The sequence below is a fragment of the Meriones unguiculatus genome, chromosome 5 (assembly GCF_030254825.1).
Source record: "Meriones unguiculatus strain TT.TT164.6M chromosome 5, Bangor_MerUng_6.1, whole genome shotgun sequence".
NCBI lineage: Eukaryota > Metazoa > Chordata > Mammalia > Rodentia > Muridae > Meriones > Meriones unguiculatus.
Genome location: NC_083353.1, coordinates 109,896,623 through 109,924,026, shown reverse-complemented (window position 1 = coordinate 109,924,026; position 27,404 = coordinate 109,896,623). Strand labels below are relative to the sequence as shown.

Here is a 27,404-nt window from a genome sequence, read left to right as displayed (position 1 = left end):
GGAAACCTCTATGCAAATTAATGGACCCAGGTTCATGCAGCTGCCTGACTCAGTAGTCAATTTAAAACAAATCAGGACCTTCAGTACAGACCTTTAATAAAACTTAGTAACTGCTGGAGGAAACATAGGTGAGACACTTCAGGATACAGACATAAGATGGGCTTTCTGAAAAGGATTCCAATGGCATAGAAAAGCACCCTAAGAACTGACAAATGGGGCCACATGGGTTAAAAAACTTATGCACAGCAAAGAAAACTGTCTCCATCAGGAAGAGACAGCCTAGAGAAGGGGAACAAATCTTTGCCAACTACTCATCAGGAAGAGGATTAATTTCTAGATCATGCACCCCCCCCAAAAAAAAAAACAAAAAACAAAAAACAAAACCCTGCACACTGAAACCACTATACTCTGCCAGTGTGAACGGAAACTTGTATAGTCACTATGGAGATCGGTATGGCAGTTTCTCAAAACACTATAGACTGCCATAGGACACAGCCATACCATCCTTGGGTGTGCATCTGATGTCAACATACCATAGGGACACCCGTATTTTTCTTGTTTCTTGCTGTTTTGTTCACAATTGTTAGGAAATGGAACCAGCCTAGATGGCCATTATCAGATGAATGACTTAAAAACAGGTGGTACACACACACACACACACACACACGCACACACACACACACACACACAAAGGGAGTTGGAAACTCCCTAAGTGACATCACGACATCTGCAGGAAAATGGATAGAACTGGAGATCATTATGTTAAATGAAACAAGCCAGATTGAGAAAAATAAGAAGTCTGTGTTTTCACTCACATGTGGGATCTAGATTTAAAACGACATTTGGTGTCTATATAAATGCATTTATGTATTCATGTGTGAAGGTTGTAAAACTTGAGAGGGAATTCTGGATGGCTGGGTGACATGGTAGAGGAGGGAGAAAAAGAGGATCATGAAACACAAGTGACGTGAAGCAGGTGAGGGGGTATCAGGGGGAGGAAGGGAACTAGCCAGAAAAGGAAAGGATAGAATTGGAGGTAGCCCAGGCCCAGAAAGAAAAATACTGCGTGTTTTCTATCTCATGTAGGTTCTAGCTTTTGATTATATAATACACTACACGTGTTATATAATATATCATATCATTATATCTGATACATACTGTGGTGGTTTGAACAGGAATGGCACCCATAGGCTCATGTGTCTGAATACTTGGCCCATGGGGAGTGGCACTGTTAGGAGATGTGGCCTTGTTGGAGTAGGTGTGGCTTTGCTGGAGAAAGTGTGTCACTGTGGGGGCGGGCTTTGAGGCCTCCTATGCTCAAGCTCTGCCTAGTGGCACACAGTCTCCTTGTGCTGCCTGTGGACCAAGATGCAGAAGTCTCAGCTCCTTCTGCAGCATTATATCTGCCGGCATGCTGCCTGCCATGCTTCCCACCATGCTGATAATGCACTAGACCTCCGAAACTGGAAGCCAGCCCCAATTAAACGTTTTCCTTTATAAGAGTTGCCTTGGTCATGGTGTCTCTTCACAGCAATAAAACCCTAACGAAGACACACACACACACACACACACACACACACACACAGAGGCCAGGAAGTCAGAAAGGGGCCCATGAAAGGGGCCCATGAAAGGACTTTAAAAGAGAGACGTAGGGAGGGTAATAGAACAAAAGTACCACAAAAGTGGGAGGGAATGGAGAGGGAGAGCGGAGTGAGCTGATTAAAAGGAAGTGTGTAGGAAAATGCTGTGAGGAAGCCTGCCACTCCACAGTTTAATTTTATAAAGAAATGTTTTTCCAGACCCCTGGGGAGTATTTAAGGCCAGCACTCTGAGCACACAGGGCTCAAAGCCTGCAGTCTAGAACTTGTGATTTGCCGGGGTCCTAGGCACGTTTCTGGAGTCTTTGACTGTCTCCATCTGCAAGATGTGGATAGTCGGGAACCTGCCTCGCAGGGCTGCTTAGTAACTGGGCATGTGTGCTGTGCTCAGGCCTGCTTCTGAGTAGGTTAGACTGTCACCGTAGGAAGACACAGCAGCTGTGTGCTGCGAAGCCAGCGTCGCAGTTACCGTGCTGCTTCGCTGATGCCCTCATGTCTCAGGAAGCCTTAACACACTGAAATGCCTTATTAGCAGCAATCGGCCAATTTCGCAAGCAGGGAGAAGTTTCTGTAAAAGCTCAGACTGCTGTTTCTAGTTAGGACTCTGCCTGCTGGCTTTGAGAAGCACGGGGAAGCATGAGGACTTTGGCCCTGGGAGAAAAGGGTGAAGGCGGTCTTCACCCTCTGGGTGTACCTGTATGATGGCCATGCCACAACTGTGCTGGCTTCTCCGAGGCCATATGCACATGGGTTTTTTTCATGCTAGGATCTATGTCCTGGCAGGCTGAGTCTCATCAGGAGCTCTAGGACATGCTGAAGGCACAGAGAAGGGGCCGTGACACTCTGGGTATCCGTTCTCAGGTGGCCTGGCATTACTGACATTCCCAGTGTGCCTGATAGCGCCCCACAGCAGTCCTGGCAGAGACCAGTCCCCTCTCTAGAAGGGACACTGGCCAGCGCATCTCAGTTCAGCCTTTGTGGAGCTGGGTGTGTAGGGAAGGACTCAGGTCTAATTGCCGCAGACAGATGCTGTGCTCTTTGAGCGGAGGCAGGCGGGTAATGAAGGAGGTTGTGGGGGTGGTTGTACAGGAGGAGGTGATATTTGTTAATATGCCAAGGGACAATGTGAATCCAGAGGACACGTCAGAACCGCTTAAGTGAGAAGATGAAATGGTCTTCTCTAATGACACACGGGTCTGTACAGACAGCAGGGGTTTCCAGCTTTGATTCTCTGTAGTAAGGGTATTTGTTTTCACCCTCTGTGTCTGGATGAAAATCAGCTATAGGGAGTAGTGAATATTTCCAACTCTTCCCCATGTGACATGTTTTAGCAGAGCTTCTGGCAGTTTGCAAAATTAACTGTCACTTTCTCCCTTTCTATCATAAACAACCAAAGGGCCAAATAGCAGGCAGCAGAGGGAGGAAAGAAAGAGCTGCAAGTGATCTGGGCACGCTTCATACACAGCGGCCTCTAAAGACCGGAGCATCGGGCTGGAGAGATGGCTCAGCTGTTAAAGGCTAGGCTCACAACCAACGGTTTAAGAATGGAGCATCGGGGACAGGAGCAGAGCACTTTCCACCCTTCCCGCCTCCCCTCTCTCCTCACACCCGGAGGCCGCTGTGAAATCCAAGTCCAGGCTCAGCGCTGTCTGCAGGGACCTCACAGGCACTGTAGCTAGCTCCTTACCCCTTTGTCCAGAGGCACCTTCACGTCCATGGAGTGAGAACCCGTTTCCCCGTTGATCATGGCGGTTCTCAGCTTCAGGAGGAAAGAAAAGGGCGTTGGCGCCTGGTCACTTGGAGCAGGGAGCTGCTGGGCTTTGATGGTGTCTTAGGATCCCTAGTGCACTGGCTTTCCCCTTCTCCCCTGAGCAGAATTCCAGGAGGGAAGATGGAGCAGGGTCAAGGTACCACTAGCTCACATTTGACTGAGGCAGCTCTCTGAGGGGATGGGCGCTCTGGGGTACAGCGTAGCTTTGCAGGGACATGGCTTTCTCTAGGATGTGATATGGAGACTAGCAGCCAAGCACATCGCTGGAAATATGCCGGGCTGGTAGACACAATTTCAGTCTGTCTCAGCAAACCCTGCGACCCAAGACTCATGGCTTGACATCCTAGCTGCTGAGAGACTCGCAGGCTCGGAACCATTGCTCTACTCCCGGGCTGCCCAGTGGCCGCAGCCCTCCCCGGGGCCCCCAGGGCTCGCTTGCAGGCTACGGTAACTGGGTGAAAAGCTTCTCACCACCTTGTTCCCCCACTCACAGTTTCAGCTTGGTCCTCCCACTCCACTTCTGAGAGGTCCACGCTGTTGTAGTTGGGTTTGGGTCTCAGCTTCTTGCCTTCTCGGTACTGGTGTGGGTCAGACCGTATGGAAAAGGTGGGGTCAGCACACACCCCGCTTCCCTTCCCTCTTCTCTAAAATCTTTCAAGCCGCCTCATAGGATTAAGGCAAGCCACTGTCTCCCAGGATGACCCAGGCTGAACTTCTATTCAGTGCAAAGCTTCCATGGCCAATATGCTCCACAGATGGACTCCCAGCCCCCCCGGGGGCAGAGGGTGGGGAGTGGGCTCTCACATTTCTCATGCCAGGGATCTCCCTGTTTTGTGAGACAGCTTGTCACAGTTTGGACAGCTCTGATTACTAGAAAGTTCTTCCTCCTACGGAGTTCAAATCTGTCTCCTTCTGACTTTTACTTATTGCTGTCAGTTTTCTTCCGGAGCCATCCCGACAAGGCCTGGGATGCTCAGTCTTGTCACTCCTAAGACTTGAGTGTCTCCAGCTGAACGTTTCCAGTCTGATGATACCTCCGCTCTCTGAACACGCTCAGCCCTGTCAATGTCACCCTGAAAGCAGAGCTGCGGTGGAGGAAATCAGTGTCGCACAGGGCCAGGAGGTGGTTTGTGAGCAAAAGCGCTGCATGCTCTGCCTGTGATGTTGGCTGCTTGGGCCGCCAGGCCAGCTTGGCAGCCCAGATGGCGCCATCAGCCAGGCAAATCCCCTTCGGTGTTCTCACTCGGTGCCCTCCCACACGTGGGGGTTCAGTTTGCAGAGCGCCCACCTATTTCTCATATATTTCATCTTGTTAATCCCAGATGATCATTTTAGAATGCTTTATGAGCAATCATTTTCTCCTCCAGATTTGAAGGCATCTGCAGAAGCGTTTCATCTTGATAGATTTTTTTTTTTAAATTGGTCAGATCCAAGTGCAGATCTACAGCGCTTAATAACAACTTGTCTACAAAATTTGACACAGATCCATGAACCAACTCTCCGGAGAGGCATCGTTCTCTTATTCTTTCTCCCTCTTTCCCTCTCTTACTCTCTTGCTCTCTCTTACTCTCTCTCTCTGACAGATATCATCATGCTATCTGTAATTACACCCATGGCACTTCCCTAGATTGATTTAGTAGTGCCATCAATAAGGGGAAGAGGAGAGTTTATCATCAGAGCATATTAAAAATAGCACCATCTACTTCTGGGGAAGAGTCCTCAGTAGATGTTTGGGGGGTTGAAGTCAATGTCACTGACTATGTTGCTTCTGCTATGTTTGCTTCGTTTACTTCTGTTTTATATTTTTCTGTCCGGATTGTAGTACGAATGTCCCTACACTCTCCCTGCTCCCATTGCCTCCTTACCCATGGCACACACAGTGCTCTATTCAGCCTTCCTGATACCCACACTCACCAAACAGTGCTCCCCTGTCTTCTGCCCGAGCTTTCTCTCTGGCAACATTCTAATACCATTTCCCAAGTCCCAGCTCCACCCGACAGACTGTAGACAATCGTTGCCCTCTTGATCATTTTTGTCCTCTTGCTAGGAGTATTCTCTATTATTTTGATTTCTGAAATCACACCATTTGCTTTCCTGGTAATACCTTTCTCGCACGGTACACAGCACTAGCCTTACTGTGTGTGTCCTTTGGTAAACAATTCACATTGCTTATGTGCCTTCAGGTATTAGATTTTAACTACATATGTTCTTCTGTTTACAGCACTTTTATTAGCACGATAATGCCAGGCACACAGTAGGTCCACAAAATGAATTGGCTGGTGAAAGCATTATCCTTGTGAGTGGCCTGGATGGATTCTGGTATGTGGGTTTCTGATCCGTGCCCCCTTAATTCTGCATGTCAGCTCTGGGATCAACCTACTTGCTCTCTCACTGTCAGGCTATCTGACAGCATCGGTCCCCAGGAACCCGATAGTTTAAGACTGTCCATTATGGGTTCAGATACATACCCTGCCGAATCTGAATGGGCAAGACAGAGGAGGGGATAGACCAATGTGTTTTCACGCTGAGCCCTAGCATTTGCCTTAGGTGGCTCAGTAAAGTGACTTAGGAGATATTCTGTACCCACGTGAGCTAACTGGCACGAGATTTGGTTCAGCTTGTTTGCCCAGATGACTCCTGGGGCAGAGAAGCCTCCTCGCAAAGTCTCCTGCTACTCAAGCCTCTCTTGGGGTTCCTTAGAAGACAGAAGAGGAGTAGGGTGAAGATACCCCCAGGACTTTAGCTTTCTTTATCCCTCCAGCCATCGCGCCGGCAGTGTATCCATTGTCACTGTGGGCAGTGCCGGTGCCCTGGAGGTAGAGTTTTCAGAGGCCAGGTACTCAGAAGAACTCGTATGAAACTCATACCCGCAGCCCCTGGACAGAGTCAGAAGGGGACGGGGGTCCCGGGCAGCATCACAGGCAAGCTCAGGGGGCCGTTCGCTGCCCTTGTGACGAGGCCTTGCTATTTTTGTTGGGAACTCATTGTTCACATTCCCTTCACTGGCCTCTGGGGCTCTGCTGATCCATCTGTCAGGCTGTAGGAGGGATGGAGTCACCGGGACAGTGGGGGTTTGTGATAAAGGTCTACAGTGATTAGGCTTTAAGAAGACTGATTTTACCTTGAATCAGGTGTATGCGTGTGCTGTGTGTGGGTGTGTGTATGTGGACGAAGGTGTCCGTGGAGGCCAGAGGCATCAGGTCCTCTGGGACTTGGAACTAAAGGGGGTTATGAGCCGGTTGAAGAGGGTTCTGGGAACTGAACTCAGGTGCTCCTAACTGCCGAGCCATCTCTCCCTCGTGGTTTGGCTCTTAGACATCTCTCTAAAGCCTCTGTGGAGAAGGCAGGCTGGACTGTCTGGAGATGAAGCCTTGTGAGACGTTTAATGTCCTTGAAGAGGGTTATAGAACTGGAGTTTCCTTTTCATCTTACTGCCTGGGGTCAACAGGTTCACCTTGTCACACGTTCCCATCATGCTTTGCTTTGTGAAACCCCACCATAGCATAAAGCAATATGCTCAACCAGCTGTGGACCGAAATAACCCTTTCTTTATAAGATGGTGATCTCAGATGTCTTATTGCAGCAATGGAAAGTGGGCTGTCATACGGGGACTCCACTCTCACAATCCCAGCCTGTATTAGCTACTCTCTGATGTGGCCATGATCATTTCGTGTACTTTTTGCCACGTACATCCTGCTAGATAATAAACAATTTGCAAACAGGTTCAACGACGTTGACTCTTGTTGTGTATTATCCAAGGGATTTTAACCACTTGTGTGTGTGTGTATGTGTGTGTGAGAGAGAGAGAGAGAGAGAGAAAGAGAAACTACCCTCAAATCTCCTATTGTTAGAATCTCAAGGCAGAGATCTGTACTTACCAAAGGCCTGAGGTCAGGATGAGAGAGGATGTAGCCATTGTTAGTGTTCAGAAAGGCATATCCATGCACCCCAAGCTGCCAAAGCCAAGGGTTGAGGGCATTAGACATGTCCGAGGGCTACGGAGTAGAGGAAGGGGGCAAGGGAGCTTGAAAGCAGGCGTTCCCAGCAGTGGCTTTTATATAGGGATCATGGTGAGCTAGTGTCACTCTTCCACCTACTGGCCTCTGGTCAAGCAATCATGGACCGAAGCCACGGACACCGTGACCCCAGGTAAATCTCTCCTCCCTTCAGGCTGATTTTCTCAGACATTTTGTCACAATGATTGAAAGCCTTGGCTCAGGCAGTGCCCCCCCAGGGCCCCACTCAGGCTCACCTTATAGCGGGGTGCCAGTTTCATGAGCTCTCTTAGGGCCACGTCAGAGCCCACGACACCCAGGAGAATGCCGTGGGATCGCTGGAAGGAAAAATGCCAGGGTCAGGGAAACCGGGCTTCCCAGACTAGACTCTAGGCCTCCCCAGAGCCTGGAAGAGGAAGGGCTTACTCCTCTTCCTTTGCAGTTAGACAGTAGGCCCAGTTCCCCCAAATAACAATACAGACTCTGTCAGATGAGGCCCCAGGGGCAAGCGCAGCTGTTAGGAAGATTAATGTCCTGCATTAATATTTAAATGGTAACATTTAAACGAAATACAAAGCTAAGTGAAATATTAATATTCACACCAGAGGATGAAATATAAGGATCATAACTTATATAGCCTCTGTAGCACAAGTGCTACATAGGAAGCATTTTCTGACCAAACAGACTATGGAAAGCTCTAGAAATCCCCTCACTAGGTCACTAGGGGCCTTCACATACAAGCCAGAGTCTACCCGCTTCGGCTGGTTAAGTATGGTTAATCTGGAAGGCTAGCAGAAGATGCCGTAGCTTTCTGTCTTAAGAACAGAGCTGGCTGCAGGAGCTTCAGGAAAACATGGACTCTCAGCTCCATAGTTGCCCAGGAGGTTTTTCCATGGCTGGCCCAGGGCTGGGCTTGGGAATCTGCATTCAACCCTTGCAGTTGGCTGTGAGGCTCAGTGGCCTGAGCTCTGACCTCCATGTTATAGCACGGGAGAAGTCACTCACTGTTTCGTTCTTTTTGCTGAAGACTGGCATGGCCACTGTGGTGAGGAGCATTGGGCTTTGTGCCTCTGAGGTGAAGAGCTGCTGGGAGGAGGGGGTAGAGATCAGAGGAGTGGGCCCAGGAGTCTGCCGGCTTGTTGCTCAGAGCAGCAGAGCAGCACGGGAACCCCAGGGAACCCGCACTCTTAGCACTCCCTCCACTGGCAGGGGATGAGGGATGAGGTCCTGTCTTTTCAGGGCTATCAGGAGCGTGAGGGGAGTGCTGGGAGAGCCGGGAGGAGAGGCAGGCAAGGGCCACGTCAAAAGCAAAAGCAGCGAGTGAGCCAAACTGTTTGAGCCAGCCAGACCCGGGATGAGCCCAGGCCCAGCAAACAGGCTGTCTTGTGCCTGTACAGAACAGCATAGCTTTTCCAGAAGCCTCTGATCGGGACCCGGGATTTTTGCACCCCATGGGCCCAGGCTAGTGAACAGAAGGAAAGACGTTTCTGCAGAGCCACTCAGACATACAGACATGGATTAGGAGCCACGGCTGAGGTCAGGGAGTCTGGGGCATCATCTGCCTCAGGTCACCCCTCACACACACGGGCAGACACCTAGCTCTCTCCATCCTCAAGGCAGAACCAGAACTAGAATCATGTCCAGTCCCCGTGGAAGGGACTACCTTGCTGCCTCAGTAGCAGCCCACACGTGTGCCCTGAACTATAACGAAGATGATACCAAGTGGAAGCAAGCATGCTGTGTAAGCTGCTTGTAGCTCCAGTTACCCAAAGGCCTCTGTGAGCTGTGGGTCTACAAGCCAGGGGGGTGTCTTCAGGGGAACAGCGGCCAAGCCTGGTTTGTAGACCCACAGCTCCATGATGATACCAAAGCAGGGCGTAGCCTCTCTTTTCTTGCCTTCCTTTGTTCCCTCTCTCCCATTTTCTCCAGCCAGGGTGAGATGGCCTGTGACCAATGATCACCTGGACAACAGTGGGGAACCTGCCCAGATGGAGAAGGCTCTTTCCTCAGCTCAGAGAGTAGCTGTCAGCGGGGGACAAATGGGATCTCCTGGGCAAGGCCTCAGGGAAGAGCCCACACCAGCCAGTCAAGCGCTCCTCTTACTATGGAGGAATTTTAGAATGGATTCCTGAAGCTCTTGTGCCCAGCACGGCAAGATGGTTTACATGCTAGAATAAGTATGCCCTTGTCCTCAGACACAGAAAACAAAAGAAGAAAAAGCTGAAAAGTGTGTCTTCTCACTACCTCTGCCGCTTGGGTGGGGAGGTCAGCTTGGGATGGAGGTCAGTAAAAGGTAAGCGTGTGTGTGGGCCAGGAGGGACCCTGAGGGGTCTCCTTCAAGGGGCGAAGCATAACCGCCCACCACTAGCCCCTAGAAATAGGAGGATGGGGCTAAGCCTGGGGGTAGAGGTGGCTACAGGAAGGACCTGGGTCCCTGTGACCAGCTAAGATGCTCATGGCTAAACCTCTATGCTCCTTCTCCACTTCTGTCTTCTCTAAGCCAGTGCTGTCAGGTCTAAATCCTGGTTTGTATATTGTCTCTGAGGCAGGTAGGTGGCTGCATACAGGATGTGATTTGGGAAGAGGCAGGTAGGTCTCCCTTACCCAAAACATCTCCAGTGACCTCCTATCTTGGATATTTATCCTTCGGTATAAGACATTGCTTCTTCCGGCCCGTGAAATGCAGGAAGCACAGAATGGCCATCATAAAATGTTCACCCGTGTGAACATTTTCTTCCGTGATAGGTGGGAAGGGACAATAAGTTGGGTAATGCAGAGTAGAAAGGAACACAGGGGTGGGGTATCTATTGGGTGGGGATCTAGGCCTCTGTGGTAACTGGGCACAAAGTGGTGCTGGGGGTGGGCTGAGGGCTTCAAGGAGAAGGAGGGTACAGAGGGCTGTCATCACCCTTCATATTTCCTCCTACGGGGGCACACTATTGGCCTCTCTGCACCAGCATTGCGCCTTCTATTAACTCGGGACCTCCCTGCCCTTCTGGGGCCATCACCATGCTCACCCTGCTGTCCATGTATGCCTCTGTCCAGATGATGTCATGGTCGTGGTTGATGACCATGGGACGGCTGAGCACATGCAGGTATTCCATCACGTTCTCCTGGGCATCGGCCAGTGTGGAGATTTGTGTGTAGTAGCCTGGAGAGGAGAAGGTGGTGTGATCGTGGGATGCAAAAGAGGTCCACTTGGTCCCTGCACAGGGCCCTACTCACTGCCAGCTTCTGGGTGCTCCTAGCTGGGTCTCCCTCTTTGCTGGAGGAAATGGCTTGTCCCCTAGTACAAGACGAAGGCCTTTCCTGCTCCATTGGGAAGATCTTGGAGGAATCTCCTCACTGCTCATGCCCCCCCCAAACCCTAGTGGGGGCCTCGGTTGTGGCAGTGGTGCCCACCGAGTCGCCCACATGTTATGTTCTCTGAGAATCTGTTCGGGGACCCCAACAAGGTGGTGGCCCTTGTCCTCCTGCGTCTATAGCTCCTAGGTTTCCTCCGTCTCCAGCCCTGCTCAGGCTATGGAGCAGTCTGTTTCGTTCTTTTCAGGGTAGCTGCGGCGGTTCTGGAAAGGGCACCTGGCTGGCGAGGCTGTGAATGGTCTAGCACCTTCTAATCTCATGGCCCACCACTTCGCCAACATATTCACTCCACATGCCAGCAAGATGGGGCAGCCCTCCTCTCTACCGTGCCTCCTGCCACAGACTCCTAGAGCGTGCTCTTCCCTCAACGTGCAAGGCCTTTCCCCACTGGGGAAAGTATCTTTGCCATTGTTGCCCTGAACCCTGGCCAGCCCACGCCTCAGCGCCATGATGGCACACTTACATCACACTGAAACCAAGGTCTATGTGCTGGCTACATCAGGACCAAGGCTGAGCCATTTGTCTTATCACCCTTGAGCCACATCCCTCAAACAACACCAGGTACAAAGTATATGCTCAGGAAATTTTTGTCGAATCAACAGAATTGCAACCCAAGCCCAGGCCTTGGGTTCTGATCCCAGGTAGAAGAGAACTGTTGGTACACACACACACACACACACACACACACACACACAATGATCCCAGAGGAAGTGCTGACCTGCTGGGTGTGGTAACCTGTACATGCAATTCCAGGAGGCTGAGGCAGGAGGATCACCATGACTTGAGGTCATCTGGGGCTACCTAACAACAGCTTTTCTCATAAAACTTCTAAATCGGGTTGGTAAGATGGCTCAGTGGGTAGGGGCACTTGCCAAGAAGTCTGACAACCCAGTAGGTTCAATCCCTGGAATCTCCAGGAGAGAAGCAGCTTCTGCAGGTTGTTTTCTGACCTCTGCATGCATGTGTTCGGGTATGTGCACAGACAGGCACGCACATATGCACACACACACACACACACACACACACACACAGAATAAATAAATAAATAAATATCATCTCAAGTGTTATTTCCAGAACACACATATTTAAATAGCTGGGTGTGGCGGCTTGCCCTTGAAATCCCAGTGCCAAGAGGCAGGAGGGCGTAGATCCCCGAGGCTCTCCAGCTATCCAGTCTAGCTCAGGTGGTAGGAGAAATCCTGTTTCAAAATACCAAGATGGATGGCCCTTCCTGAGGAACGACTCCTCCTGAGGTCCTCTGGCCTCCACAAATGTACACACACACATGCACACACACACACATTCGTGCATTTCACTAATGTGTGCACAAGAAGAAGAAGAAGAAGAAGAAGAAGAAGAAGAAGAAGAAGAAGAAGAAGAAGAAGAAGAAGAAGAAGAAAGGTGACCTTTCGCTCTTGTCTTCGAACAGGGTCAGGGCTTTAATTTGCCACAGGAGGACTGAAGGTGGGCGGGGCATAAGAGAGCTGACATTGAAAACATAGGTCCCTTCTGTGTTGTGTATTTGCACAAGGCTTTATTGGAGGAGACAGCGCCCTTGGGTACACCCTGGGTCAGCGGCCTCTCGTTGGCATTTCGGATGGTTTTCTCCTCCAGCTTCAGAGAAGTCTGTCCTCACTTTCTCCAAACGGTGGGGGATGGACTTTTGCATCCTGAGGAAGCCTGCCCGAGGTATTGCCGCCCCACCGGACTGCTGGGCACTCAGCTAAATTCCCTTACCTTTGTTGTTGCAGGCAATCCACTTCATGCGGTCAGCAAACGTCACTTCCCTTCCGATAAGGTAAGTGAAAACTCGGACCTGTCCACAAGAGATGGGCTCAGCAGCTGCAGGCAGCATCGGGGTCATGGGTGAAGGGCTTGGAGCTAGGGCCGTGCCTGTCTCTGTTCTGGGCACTCTGGTTGAATCCCCTTGGGTTAGAGAAAGTTCGGAGGCCCTGACAAGGACATGAACTGCCAGGGTCCTGGTGAGCATGGAGCAGTTCTTATGTGTCAAAACCATGCTGCTCCTTTGCCCCACAGCCTCTTGCATTCCTCCTCTGGGCCCAGGTGGCTACAGCTATGAGAACATACCTGAACGCAAGATTACCATGATTTAGAACTCTCCCCTGGCATCAGGAGAGGTCCTCCTCCCCCCTCCCCCTCCCCGCCCCGACTTCCAGCAGGAGTCACCTTGCGGTCTGGCCAGTTATATGTCTCAAACACGGGCTCATAGTCTTCCACGGCCCCATCAGAGATAAGCATGATGGCCTGGTTGCAGAGACTTCCTTGCCTGGACTCTTGGAACTGAGGAATCAGGGGTGAGTCTGTCACGATGGGCCACATGACCTGGAATCCCTCTCCCTCCGCCCTCCCAGGCCTCGCCAGCATCTGGTACCCGCTTCAGGATCTCGAAAGCCTCGATCAGGGCTTGACTCACAACGCCCACGCCTTTGACCATCAGTTCATCCACCAACTGCTTGAAATGCTGTCGGGGTAAATTCGAGATGAGGCTCAGAGGCTCCACGGTGCAGCCAACCACATTCCCTCGAGTCCGCGTTTCTCCAATGCCCAAAGATGGACTAAGTGTGGATAGCTTGCCACCCATCTATGTCTCCTCCTAGAAGGGCCAAGGCTGAGGCTAACCAGAGCATGGACGGTCCAGGGTAACCACTGACTTGCTTTGCTCTTCCCAGGGGCCGCGTGGTGGGCAGGGCTCTGGTTAGCAGCCTTCACAGATACTTTCCAACCCAGCTTTGGCTGTGGTGGACACTCACCTCGCGGTTGTCTCGGTCTGCCTGGACCAGGATGCCTTTGAAGCAGGGTTCGATGTAGTGCACATAATCATTGTACTGAAAGGAGAGAGAGAGAGAGAGAGAGAGAGAGAGAGAGAGAGAGAGAGAGAGAGAGAAAACACGGGTGTCTCGCCCGGGGAACTGCGCAGTACTGTCTTGGGGTGTCTGAACAGAGCAAGCAGAGACTCTCGACTCTAAAACTGCTCCCCTAGTTCTTGTTCTGATGCGAGGTGCGCGTTCTAGGGTGTGCTGAGAACCTGCCACTCTGAGGGGATTCCTTCGTGCACTCAGACCAGCCGTGGCACCTTCCATGAATCCCCAGAGCCTCCCTGGCACAGATCCGTCCCCAGCCTGCGCAGGGAATTCCAAACTACTGTTTGTTGTTGTTTGTTTGGCGGAAGGCCTCGTTATGTAGCCCAGGCTGGCCTGGAATTTAACTTATGGTTATTGGCTCAGTGTCTGGAATCCTGATAGTATAGGCTTGCACCAAGCCTATATTACAGCTAGTTACAAACGTGCTCTTGCTCTTTGGCCTGCATACATATGGGCAGTTTATTCAGCTAGCCACAGGGAGAAACATGAATTATTACTGCCCCCTTTTCTTAATCTCCCTGGTAGTAAGAATATAGATTGTTTTAGGGTACCTCATCTACTTTCTGCTTAAGTAAGAGGGGGAGAGAGAGGACTAGGTAGCTACATCGTGGAAGAGCTGTGGGGTACACCGGGAATTCTGGGAGTGAGCGTTCTTCCTAGGAGTATCTCTGAGGAAGCAGGGCAGACCATGGGTCAGAGAGCTGCAGGCTCTGAGGGACAGTACTCCCTCACTCCCTGGTAGAGTATGGAACCTGTTTCTGTGGCCATCTTGTCTGTACAGGCTCCGAGATGGAGGTGGAAGTCAACCCGGGGAGGGTGATGACTAGGAGTGGTACCGTGGGCAACACTTGGGTAGCAACTCAGGACCTGGGTCTCCAGCAGGATCATTGTGAAGCAAGACCCCTTTGCCTAAGCATGTCTACATGCTACAATTCCACTAACAGCCTAGAATGGCAGCAACTATGCAGACTGACAAGGAATTCTCGATCAAGTGGCCTTCAAAATGACACCCTACTGTGATTGCCAATGCTGCTTCCACGGAGCTGAAGCGGTCCCCTATTTTGATATACTGTAAAGCACTCTCCCCCTTTCTTTAAGCACCTCCTTCCTGCCTATGCACCCGGGCTTATGGGACAAGGAAAGCCAGAGAACTGGACTCATAACACATCAAGGGGCAAAGACCTTGACCTTCTGTGAATGGGGGGGGGGGGGGAGGCTGCCAGCAGTGATGCTGCCAGGAGCCCATGGAGGGTACGGGAGCACCGCAAGGGCTGGTGGTCTGTATCAGAGCCCAGACACCAAGAAAGTGATGAAGAATGCGGTCTCCAAGAGAGATGTGCACATTCACATAATATTTCTGATACTTTAAGGGTCCTCATAAAGCCACCCCAAGACAGACTATGGGTGCTGGTTCAAGAGTTCCCAGTGTGGAGGAAGGTGTCCTTATGTGATGGGAAGCACCTGAACTTGGAAACACAGGCCCTTACGGTACAGGAAAAACAATTTTTTTTTCTCCCAGAACAGGTAAGAGCAAAGAGCAATTGCAGAACGTGAGGCCGCCATTACCGCAATGATATTCACGAAGTCATTCTCCCCCAGGGTATCCAAAATGGTAGTAATGGTGTGCTTGGCGATAGCCATCCTCAGGCCCTTCATGCTGCCGCTCACATCCACCAGAATCACTATGTCCTTGGGAGAAGTGGCCGCTTGTATGTACCTTTAGCAGAGGGAAACGTAAATGGGAAGCAGGCCAAGGCCGGTGCTGCCACCTGGCTGGGAGCCTCCAGCTCATTAATTTGGTCTGGCCCATGGGTTTCCCCAAGCTTAGGCAGTGCCCCATTGTCCCCAGGTTTCACTGTGTGCTGTAACCTTTGGCCGCTGAGGCTACTGGCATAGGGAGATTGGAAGTAAGACCTCTCATTTTTGGCAGAGGACAGCCAGGCCCCCCGAGGGCCTGGCAGCAGGAAAGAAGGGGGCTCAAACATGAGGCTGACCTACCAGGTCAAGGGTTTGGCAAGAGCAGGGCTGGAGGCAGGCTGATCTGGAGACAGGCTTGGGTATTAGAAGGAGGTCTGGGTTGGAGACAGTGGGGAGCGAGTGAGGAGTGTAGCCAGCAAATCTTCCCATTCCTGGGTTGGATTAAGTCAGGGATGTTCCTCCCTAAGCCTCTGGGTAGGGGAGGGGGCAGGAAAGCTGGGTGAAGCCTAAGGGAGGAAAGATAAATGCTGGGGCACAGTACCTCTTCCCTGGGAATGCTTACCAGCCACGGTTTCTGCAGTCAAAGGCAATGACTCCGTTTTCATCAGGTGTCCACTTTATCCCTGGGGAAATAAAGGTTGCACTTCTCACCAGCTCAGTGAGCTGCCTGGAGGCCCTGGCTATTTCTGGCTCCCAGAATTTCCAGGACCTCCAGGGAAGGTTCGGCTTCCAATATTGAGAACAATGGTGAGGACACTAAATGACACCCTGAAAACTAAGGCAGCAGGCAAGGATGGAGGCCACTATCAAAACTGTAAAAACCCAGAGTAGGGACCCCTGCACGTGCCCGGGGCTCATTTGTGAGGCTAAGCCTCATATCAGATGGTGGAAAAAGAGATGTGAGAGCCATCTGGCCATTGGCATCACTGTGAGAGCCAGTGCTGTGACCTGCTCTCACCCCAGCCAGGTGGCTCATTAGCATGTATGGTCCCTCCTGGGCTGAGAAAAAAAAAATGGTACTAAGTAATTTGATGTCAGGAACTCAGGCACCAAGCGGAGTAGGTGTTGAACAGCTGTCTCCTGGAGGAAAGGAAGGGCATGAGAGACCTCGCTTGAACCCTAGCAGAGCTCAGAGGGTGGATTTTGTCTTTGCATCGAAACATTAATTGGGATAAGTGCACACACACACACACACACAAAGACCTTCATAATCAGGAATAATGGGTTCAAAATGAGGGAAAAGGACAGACAGGACTGTAATCTGCAGTGCTAGGGCTAGACAAAGCCCTGCAGTGAACCCAGCAGTCTAGCTGCCTCCGAGGGACTTCTGGCTTGGAGGCAGGTGGGATGAAAAGAAGCCGAGCCTTCAGGGCCATTCCGGAGATCACCAAGTATGAATGGAGTCCTAAGGGTGAGGGAGGGGGGAACGGGACTGCCAGAAGCCAAGGTATTGAAGGAAGGAAACAGGGCAGGAGCAAAGGGCAGGCTTGATGGGATGTGTGTGGCTTGGCGTTGGCTTAGGCTACAGGTGACCGGAAGAGAGAAGCCCTCCCAAGACCCCACTGACAGCAGCCAGGTTGTGGGAAGTGATCTCAGACTGATGGTAGTGGGGTCATGGGAAACTTATTCTCAGATTGACAGCAGTGGGGTCATGGGAAAGTTGGTCTCAGAACAGTGTTAAGGAGTAGCTGAGCGTATCTTCTCAGCCTGAATCAAAACCTTAGAAGAAGGCATTGACAGTCCTGAATGCCTTACGTTCAAGTCAAAACAGGAACAAAAGTTCTCTCCCTCTCTCTCAACCATTCTCCTTCCCCAGCCCTCTATCCCTCCTCCCCGTATGGTTTCATGCCAACAGGATTTCCTTAGAGAACATATGAGCATCACTGGCTCACACGTGAAGCTCATACATGAAGATAGCAAAGCCACGAGAAGCAAGTGTGAGAGGCAGTGAAATCAAGGCTATCGGATGCATCTTCCTGAGAGTTACAGATGGTGTAGCCACCAAACGCAAAATACAGGCTGGGCATGTGACATCATCTGGGTCTGAAATGTTCCCAAGTGCTTGTCTACTGAAGGCCTGTCTCCACCCCATGGTGTCCTGAAGGGAATCTTGAAGTGGTTCTCTAGTGGGAGGAAGCTTGGTCATTGGTGTATACCTTGAAGTGGGTATTGGGACCTTGCCCCTTTTTTTCCTCTTGCTTTCCCTGACACCATAAGGTGAGTACTTTTGTTTTACTGCGTATTCTACCATGATGTCCTATATTGTCACGGGTCCAAAGTGACAGGGCCAGGTGACCATGGACTAAAACTTCTGACAGCATGAACTGAAATAAAGCTGCTTATTTCAGGTATTCTGTCACAGCGAGGAGAGACTGATGAACACAGTGTGTTTGAGAAGCCCCACAGGACATCCAATGAGAGAAGATGAAGAATAAAGAAACATGGAGGCATGATGGCACTTGCTTTTAATTCCAGCCCTCGGGAGGCAGAGGCCTGTGGATCTGTGAGTTCCAGGCCAACCTGGTCTAAATAACAAGTTTCAGGATAACAAGAGGTATGTAATAGAGAGACCCTATCTCAAAGAGAGAGAGAGAGAGAGAGAGAGAGAGAGAGAGAGAGAGAGAGCATTGCGGAGCACACCTTTAATCCTAGCACTCAGATGATGAGGCAGGAGGATCTCTATGAGTTGGGGGCTAGTCAGTCAGGGCTGTATAGTGAACACCCTGTGAGGAAGAAGGGGAGAAGGAGGAGGAGGAAGAGGTAGCGGAAGGGGAAGGGGAAGGAGGAGGAGAAGAAAAAGAAAAAGGAGAAGAAAGAAAGAAGAAATGGTTTTAAAATTATGGGACTTTTAAAAATGAAAAAAGTTCAGGTGATAAGACATATCCTAGTAAGAAAATGAAACAGGGAAAGAGAAAATTCAACATTTGGAAGATTTGTCCAGAGTTTTGTTGATTCTAGAATGAGAAGATCTAGCAAATACCCTGCTGGAGGTGCAGAAAGGAAAAAAGGGAGAGCTGTGAGGAAGAGAATGACTAAAGAGATGTTGGGGGAGGGGTATTGGAGAGATGACTATATCAGTAAAGTACCTGCCTCACGTGCTTGAGAACATGGGTGTGGGTATCCAGCACCCTCTCCCATGTAACAGCTCTGCTGTAGTTTCCTGTGCCTGTAATCCCAGCGCTGGTGTAAGCAGAGACAGGAGGACCCTGGGAACTTGCTGGCCAGGTGGTCCAGCCAAATAAGTAGATTCCAGGTCCAGTGAGAGACCTTGTCCTCCTAATGAGACCTAGCACATTGAGAAACACACCTGTTGCCAACCTCTATCCGCCACACACATGATCATTGCATGTTTGCACACACATGCACACACAGCACACACAACACATACATGCATATACAACACATACTTGCAAACACAATATACCCCTCTCCCCCCAAAAAAAGAGATGCTGACAAATTTTCTAGAATAGATAACCCAACTTACATATCTAGAAGGCACAATGTATTTCAATCTGTCAAAAAAGATGTCCTCATGAATATGCATGAAGCTGCAGAACGTCCTAGGGAAAACAGTCACATCTCAAAAAGCACCTGGAAAAGGAACAGCAGCTAAATGGATAGCAGATTTCTTCAGCACCAGCGGGAGCCAGAAGAGAAAACGCAGTTTTAGGATGCTGAAAGGACAGGGCTCTAGCGGTGGGGATGCTCTTTGTTAGAAGCATCACTGGCATCACTGGAGAGTGAGGGCAGGAGGATTCATCTGCAGGGAGGCGCACTTGGAGGCCATTTATCATTAGAGAGGACTCTTCGGAGAGCTCGTTTCTGCAAGGGGGAAAATAACCTGGAAGAAACAGCCCAGGATGCGCAAAGGGATGGTGAACAGAAGCAGCAGTTTTTAAGTCAAGTCCCAGTGATCGTCTGTGGGGACGAAAACTTTGAAATGTTAGTTGATGGGATGGCAGAGTGAAATCAGGACAGGGGCGGGGTCAGGAGGACAGGGAAGGGGTCAGGAGCATGGAAGTTCTGAAGTCCTTTCTTGGAAGGAATTCCTTTGGGAGGAAGAGAATAATACGAATTTGAAATGTTCTGTTGTGTTGAAAATGTCTGATGAGATTGTAGAGTAATTGCCAGAAGGATTGGAACAGGTGGGGAGCTGATTTTCAAATGGCTACACAGAGAGGGGGGAGGATAATGGATAAGGGAGATTTATCAAAAGGGGTAGCAGTTGAAAAAGAAAAAGTAAAAACATTGGGACTAGTAAGAAACTTAAAAATTAGATCATACAGATCAAGAAGCACAAAAAATGCAAATACCATTAACTTGTCAGGGAGAACGAAAGATTGTCCATTTGGGTAAAAATGTGAGAGCTATAAAGTATTTTTAAGAGGTATGGTTAAGGTAAAATGACTTTAAAGGGCTAAAAACAAAGGGATGGAAAATATATCATGTGGGTGCCATTCTACGACATCTAAGAGAGAAATTTAAAATGAAGTGTCGGGGGAATAATGAAAAGTCAGACAATAAGCATACAAAGCAACGGAGACATAGAAAACAAAAGCAAAACACTCAATACGACAGGGCCAAAGACATAGGGTCTGCTTTTGACAGAACGATCTCACGTATCCTTCTTAAGCACACACAGGATGCTCAACAGCTCGAGATGTACCAGGGCCATTAAAATTCATTTCCACTAACTTCAGTTATTACCACACAGATCACAGAGCAACTGAGCTAGAAATTTACTGTGTTGTTTTTACTTAGGTCTATGTGCGGGGGTCCGTGTGTGAATTCTATGCACAGGATTACCAGTTTCCAAGGAGGCCAAGTGTTCAGGATACCCCTGAAGCTGGAATCACAGGCCTTTGTGAGCCACCCTGACAACCAGTGCCGAGAATTGAATTTGGCTCCTCTTCATGGATAATGTACATCTTACCCACTGAGCTGTCTCTCCAGCCAGGGTTAAGAAATTATGATGAAAAAAAAAATTGAAATTTCTGTGTGTTTGGAAATTAAAAATACACCTCACATAACTAGAACGTCGCTGGAGAAATCAGGAAAATCTGGCTGGGGAGGTAGCAGGGTTGGCGGAGTGTTTGTCTAGGATGCTCAGAGCCCTGGTTCTATTCCCAGCACCACATAGAGCAGGCATCATGGAGCATGCCTGTAATTCCAGCACTAAGGAGGTGGAGATAGGAGGATCCAGAGCCCAAGGCCAGGCTGGTGAGCTGGCTTATGGGACAGAGGCGCATGATGGTAAGTATAATCCCTGGGGGCCCATAGAACGAAGGAGAAAAGTGAGTCCTGTGGTTGTCTTCTGACCTCTGCACTGGTGCTATGGTATGTGTGTGCCAGCCAAGTGAACACACAAATGTAATAAAAGGATAACTTTAAAAAAAAGAATCCAAAATCATTTTTAGCTACATAGAGACCTTGGGACCAACCTGGACTACAGACTGGGCTTCATTCTCATTTTCTCTCTCCTGTGTGTCTGTCAGTCTTTCCATCTTGAAAAAAAAAATCACTTCTTGTACTGTCCTTACTAGATTTTTTCAAATTTTTCTTAGCTTTATAGACTAGGTTGGAAAGTGTCTTCTCTTTTTGTGGTTTCTGGAAGTATTTGAATAAGACTAGAATGACTCTTCTTTTGAAAGCATGATTAGTCATTAAAAAAAAACAACAACAAACATATAGAACCATTGTTAAACAGAGAATTCTCAATAGAGGAATGTCGGATGGCAGAAAAACAAAGAAATATTCAGCGTCCTTAGTCATCAGGGACATGCAAATCAAAACTACTCTGAGATTCCATCTTACACCCATCAGAATGGCTAAGATCAAAAACTCAAGTGACAACACATGCTGGAGAAGCTGTGGAGAAAGGGGAACCCTCCTCCATTGCTGGTGGGAATGTAAACTTGTACAACCACTTTGGAAATCAATCTGGTGCTTTCTTAGAAGAATAGGACTGGTACTACCTCAAGATCCAGCAATACTACTTCTGGGCATATATCCAGAATATGCTCAAGTATACAAGTACATTTACTCAATCATGTTTGTAGAAACTCAAACTTACAATTTCAATTTGTTTAACATGACACTGATATATTTTTTTAATTTTTTCCTTTTTTCTTTTTTCTCTTTTTAGTATAGGGTCTCACTGTGTATCCCTGGTTGGCCTAGAATTCACTGTGTAGACTGGGTTGGTCTTGAACTCACAGAGATATGCCTGCCTCTGCCTCTGGGCCTAATAGTGTTAATCCTTATGGGCCAGGCATTCAAACGCATGAGTCTATGGAGACCATCCCTATTCAAACCACCACATTCCCTGGCCCCCATAGGCTTGTAGGCATACCACAATGCAGAAACACATTCAGTCCAACTTCCAGTGCCATTCAGACACATAAGTCTATGGGGGGGCATTCCTATTCAAACCACCACAAAAGTATAAATACAAAAGTCTTAAACAAAATATTAATGAGTCCAACGGAGCAATGCATGAAGGGATTTGCTGAAATCAAGTCAGGTTATTAATAGATGCATTGGCTGGTTTTGTGTCAAAACTCACAGTGAGTCATCAGAGAGGAAGGACCTACAGTTGAAAAAAAAATGCCTCCATGAGATCCAGCTGTAAGGCATTTTCTCAATTAGTGATCAACAGGGAAGGGCTCAGCTCATTGTGAGAGGTGCCATCCCTGGGCTGGTGGTCCTGGGTTCTATAAGAAAAGCAGGCTGAGCAAACCAGCAAGCACTACCACTCCATGGCCTCTGCATCAGCCCCGGCCTCTGGGTTCTAGCCCTGTTTGAGTTCCTGTCCTGACTTCCTTTGGTGATGAACAGTGATGTGGAAGTGTAAGCAGAATAAACCCTCTCCTCCCCAACTCGCTTTTTGGTCATGGTGTTTCAAAAAAGCAACAGAAACACTAAGACCATACGAAAGCAAGTAGGGGTCAACATCAGAAAATCCAAGAGTTAAGTGGGCAAAATGCCATCTGCCTTTCACAGGGAGGGAATGCACACTGCTAATAATGATTGGAGCGGTGCTGTTCTTACTGCATGATCAGGAAACTGTGATGTCAGATCACAGTGAAGTACCATCCTAGACTAACAGAGAATTTTAAGGTTTAACAATACTCAGAGTGTGAATCGGCAGGATATCTCATTCATTACTTTAAAAGAATATAGATGATACAATCATTTTGGAAAATAATATGTCTTCCGAAGTTGGATACCTAAATATCTTAAGACTTAGAAAATTTATTCCCAGGTACAGCCTCAAGGGAAATTCCTGCAATATGCCTCAAGTGACATGCATAAGAACACTCACAAGGTGAGGACAGAGTTCAGTGGTGGAACTCTTAACATGCTGGAGATCCTCTTTGTCACGTGTGCCTGCACACACATACACACAGACACACACACAGGAGAGATAGATAGATAGATAGATAGATAGATAGATAGATAGATAGATACATAGATAGATACATAGATAGATACATAGACAGATAGATAGATATAGCAATACTGACCCTAAAAGTGAAAGACAAGAGTGCGAAGCAGCCCATAGGTGATAAAGAGGTTGGAGAGACGGTGACATTGAAGATGCAAAAACCCAGGCCAATCCTGGTGGCAGCCAACTAAATGAAAAAGCAAGTTCTAAGAGGGAGTATACTAAGCCGGGTTTCTACAATTTAAAACAAGGGAAGCAGAGAAAACATTCTGGAAGATAAGATGGCAGAGTAGGAGGCACTGGGAGCCGGCCCACCTAGACAATAATTGCACGGTTTGAGTATGTCTGATATCACTATTTTGGAGCTTTGGAGTCTATTAAAGGCTTTCCACTTGGGGGAGAGTTCTTTGACGGTAAATTGCAGTTAGTGTCTATCAGTTCCAGCTTTTGGCATAGTAGCAGCCCACCTCCCCTGTCAGCCCTGTGGCAGGCAGCTGTGCCGGTATTCTTAGAGAGCTAACATAGCTTACAGGAGTTGAGGTTGGCCCCAAAGACCCTGTGTTCCAAAAACAGGATCCTGCTCTGGTTGCTGAATCCGGTTATCGTGGTACACACATGAAGACCGCTGGCCATCTCTGTTGCACATTCCACTTTGGTGTGAGTCCTTTCTCCTAGCCCGAGTTACTTCTAGGAAATTTAAAGACCAGGTATATCCCTTCCATTGACTCACTTTGCTATTTTTGGAGCCACGCATTAAAGGGAAGAATATTTTAAAACCACCATTAGAGATTCCTCAGCAGAATCTCTTGTTTAGCTCTGTACCCCATTTTTCAATTGGAGTATTTGGTTTGTTGGTGTTTAATTTCTTGAATTCTTTGTATATTTTGGATACTATCTCTGTTGGATATAAGATTGGTGAAGATCTTTTCCCTTCCGCTTAATTTGATGGTGTCCTACACTTTACAGAAGCTTTTCTGTTTCAAGAGGTCCAATTTATTAATTGTTCATCTTAGAGCCTGAGATATTGGTGTTCTGTTCAGGAAGTTGTCTCCTGTGCTATGTTCACAGACAGGAACCTAGCATAGCTGTCCTCTGGGAAGCTCCACCCTGCATTGGATCTAAACAGATTTGGAGACTCACAGCCACACAGTGGGCTATGTGTAGGGAGTCTTGTAAAAGAGTGGAGTTGTCAAGAAGCATGGAGGTGACAAGAGCTCCACAAGAAGATCAACAGAGCCAACTAACCAGGGCCCAGATGGGCTTGCAGAAGCTGATGCAACAACCAACGTCCATGCATGGACTGAACCTAGGCCCCCTACATAGACATAAACAATGGACAGCTCGGGGTTCATGTGGGTCCCCTAGTAAGAGGAGTGGTGGGGGCTGACTCTGACGTGGACTCTGTTGCCTGCTTTTTGGTCACTCCATCCTGGCAGGATTGCCTTACCAGACCTCAGGGGAGGAGGATAAGCTCAGTCCTGATGAGACTTGATGAACTGGTGTGTGTGTGTGTGTGTGTGTGTGTGAGAGAGAGAGAGAGAGAGAGAGAGAGAGAGAGAGAGAGAGAGAGAGAGATCTTGTTTTCTGAGGAGATGGGAGAGGAGAGAGGGAGGGCGGGACCAGGGGGAAGGAGGGGAGGGGCTTTGAGAGGGATGTGAAGTGAATAGATAGAGAAATTAATTTGAAAAGAGAGAGAAAATTGTAAGGTGACCATGCATGTGATCAGAAAGAGCTGAGACCTGAAATCTATACTTCAGACTGATCCTCAGTTCAGAGTTAGCCTAGAGCAATGAAAAGACCAAACAATAGCAAACCATCGAGAATGGAATCTGATTTCCAGGATTACTACCGTACTGGATTTTAATGCCTGCTTTTCAATTAAAACAAAAACAAAACACCAGGCAGACAAAGGAACAGGGAAGTGTGGCCCATTCAAGGGTGGGGTGAAGAGTTTGTAGAAACTATCTATGAAAAACACCACATGACAGATATATTGACAAAGTCTTTGCAACAGTCTTCAAGACATGCAAAGGAACAAAGGAAGGTCTGAGGAAAGTCGAGCAACAACATATGAACAAAATGAAATACCAGCAAAAAAAAAAAAAGAAGTTCAAAAATGAAATAAAAAAGAAAATTTGGAGTCTAAAAGGAAAAAGCAAAACAAAAAAACTGACTACACAGTTTCAAAGGTAGATTCTGACAGACGGAAAACACAGTCAGTGAAAGCAAAGACAGGACAATAGAGATTATTGAGTGTGAAGGAAGGAAGTACAAAGTTTAGCAAAGAGTGCAGAGATCTAAGGGATCCACGGGACAGCACTGGGCTGACCACCAGTTCTTTGGAGGAGTCCCAGAAAGAGAAGAGTGAGACCAAGAGAAAGACAGGCTATTTGAAAAAATAATGCCCCCAAGTGTCTCAGATTTCATGAAGTATATAAATATAATTGCCCAAGTATAACATTGATGATGTATGAAAATATAACCCCCCCTCAACTTTAAAGTAAGATCAACATAAAGGGCCAAATTCTATGAATCAGAGACAAGGAGACAATTTTTAAAGCATCAGAGAAGAAGGGATTTGTTAATAAGATAATCAGGAGATTTCTCATCAGAACTTAGGAGGCCAGAAGTCAACGGACTGATTTATTAAAGGTGTGCCAGTGTGGAAATATTACAACACCACAGTTACACATTAGTACCAAAAGGTTGAAAGTGGGCAAGGAACTAGGACAATCCTCTGAGAAATAAATGATATCGAGGGAGTTAGTTGCTACTAGTTCTGCCTTCCACGACACACTAAGGGAAGGCTTGCGCGTAGAAAGGGAAACATACATTAGCTTAATCCTGGATTAAGTCACAGTACAGAGCTCCAGCAATAAAGAACAGCATGGCACGGGCATAAACACAGACACTTGGATCAGGGGGACCCACGTGTGAGCCCTCACTCCTACAGCCATCTGAATTTTGACAGAGGCCAACAGTCCACACTGGAGAACACTCTGCACAAAAATCAACTCCAGATGCATAAAAGCCTCAACCAAAGACCTGATACATTGCATAATATTCCATTCCAGAGTGTGAAAAAGGTAGATTACTGAGTGTGAAAAAATATTTACCAGCTGTACATCTAACACAGGGCTAATGTCTAGAATATACAAAAGAGAACTAAACAACAAGAAAGCAAACTACCCGTAAAAAAACGAGATAGGAAACAAAACAAAATTCTCAAAAGATGAAGTACACATGGCTGAGAGACATTTCTTTAAAATGTTTTACATCCTTAGCTATCTGGGAAAGGTGAACTAAAGCTACTTTGAGATTTCAATTTACCCCAATAAGAAAGGCTAAGATTAAAATAACAGCAACAACATTAACAATGACAAATGCTAGCATGGATGTGGAAGAAGAGGAACAGTTATTCACTGCCGGTGGGAATGCAAACGGGAGCAACCACTATGAAAATCATGGTGGACGTTCCTTAAAAAGCTAGACACAGTTGTAGTACGTGATCCAGCTATGCTACTCTTTGGTGTATACGTAAAACAAACAAACAAACAAACAAATAAAAAAAACAAAAAAACCCTCTGTATCTCACTATACAGATGTTTGTGTTCATTGGTGTTCTGTTCATTGTAGCCAGGAAATAGAAACAAACCAGATGTCCATCAACTGATGAATGGATAATGAAACTGTGGTACATTTTCCCATGATGAATGGATAATGAAAATGTGGTATATTCTCACACTGGAATACTATTCAGCTGTAAATAAAAATAAAATAATGAAATTTGTAGGTAAATGGATGGGAAGAACCAGAAACTATACAGAGTGAGGTAAGCCAGACCAGACAGACAATGTTGCACATTCTCTCTCTCTCTCTCTCTCTCTCTCTCTCTCTCTCTCTCTCTCTCTCTCATGTGTGGTTGCTAGCTCTGAATATGCAGATGTGACTATACAATCTGGAGTAACTGCAGAAACTAAGAAAATAAAAAGGGACCATGGCAGGGGCACTATAGAGGGAGTCAGCAAATATAGGTGTTATGAAGAGGGAAATGGGAAAAACATGGAAAGGGACTTTAATTGGGGAGGAGGAGAGAGGTCAGTACAGAAGAAGAGGGAGGAAAGAAGAGAAAAGAACCCTAAGGATGTTTGAAAAGCCATAAGGACTCATAGTAAGTCATCTAAAATTACACGTAGCACAAAACTTTATGTATATTTATACATACATGTATGTCTAAATAACATACACACATTATGCCACTTGGGCTGACAATGCTTTCCTTATGAGCCATGACAAAGCCTCCAGTACCACATGTGAAACTCCCTTTTGATTTGCTGCTCAGTAGTTCTGTAAGACTCTCAAAACTATGTTGGCTATTGTCCTTGTCCTTGGTTACTTCCCATTAGTCCTTACTGCTGACGACATCATACTCTTCACAGAGGACTCAGAAGATCTGAGCTGGCTCTGTTTTCAAAATGCCAGAAGGTTCAGTGCTAGATCCCAAGAGCCCTACCTAGCTGTGACACCCACCATCCACAATAATGACGAGTATGGTAAGATATCCCTGAGAGTGTGATAATGGCATTCATGTCTTGGTGGTAACCAACACCTGTCTAATTGGACTTAAGGTCCTCTCAACAGGGGGAAATC

General features: G+C 47.9%; 1 protein-coding gene across 3 annotated transcripts in view; it reads right to left on the bottom strand.

Annotated features, from left to right (window-relative positions):
- Cacna2d4 (calcium voltage-gated channel auxiliary subunit alpha2delta 4) overlaps positions 1-27,404 on the bottom strand; it is a 102,303-nt gene that overhangs the window by 59,085 nt on the left and 15,814 nt on the right. For 2 of the 3 annotated variants that reach the window (XM_021650565.2, XM_060384030.1), the window contains exons 7-18: positions 15,870-15,930; positions 15,176-15,326; positions 13,499-13,573; positions 13,120-13,209; positions 12,915-13,028; positions 12,465-12,543; positions 10,382-10,515; positions 8,370-8,447; positions 7,622-7,702; positions 7,248-7,322; positions 3,861-3,947; positions 3,286-3,357 (exon numbers count right to left, since the gene is read on the bottom strand). In XM_021650565.2, coding sequence (XP_021506240.2) covers positions 3,286-3,357; positions 3,861-3,947; positions 7,248-7,322; positions 7,622-7,702; positions 8,370-8,447; positions 10,382-10,515; positions 12,465-12,543; positions 12,915-13,028; positions 13,120-13,209; positions 13,499-13,573; positions 15,176-15,326; positions 15,870-15,930 — 1,097 coding nt within the window. The remainder of the gene's footprint in view (positions 1-3,285; positions 3,358-3,860; positions 3,948-7,247; positions 7,323-7,621; positions 7,703-8,369; positions 8,448-10,381; positions 10,516-12,464; positions 12,544-12,914; positions 13,029-13,119; positions 13,210-13,498; positions 13,574-15,175; positions 15,327-15,869; positions 15,931-27,404) is intronic. The other variant, XM_021650566.2, reaches the window with a different exon arrangement.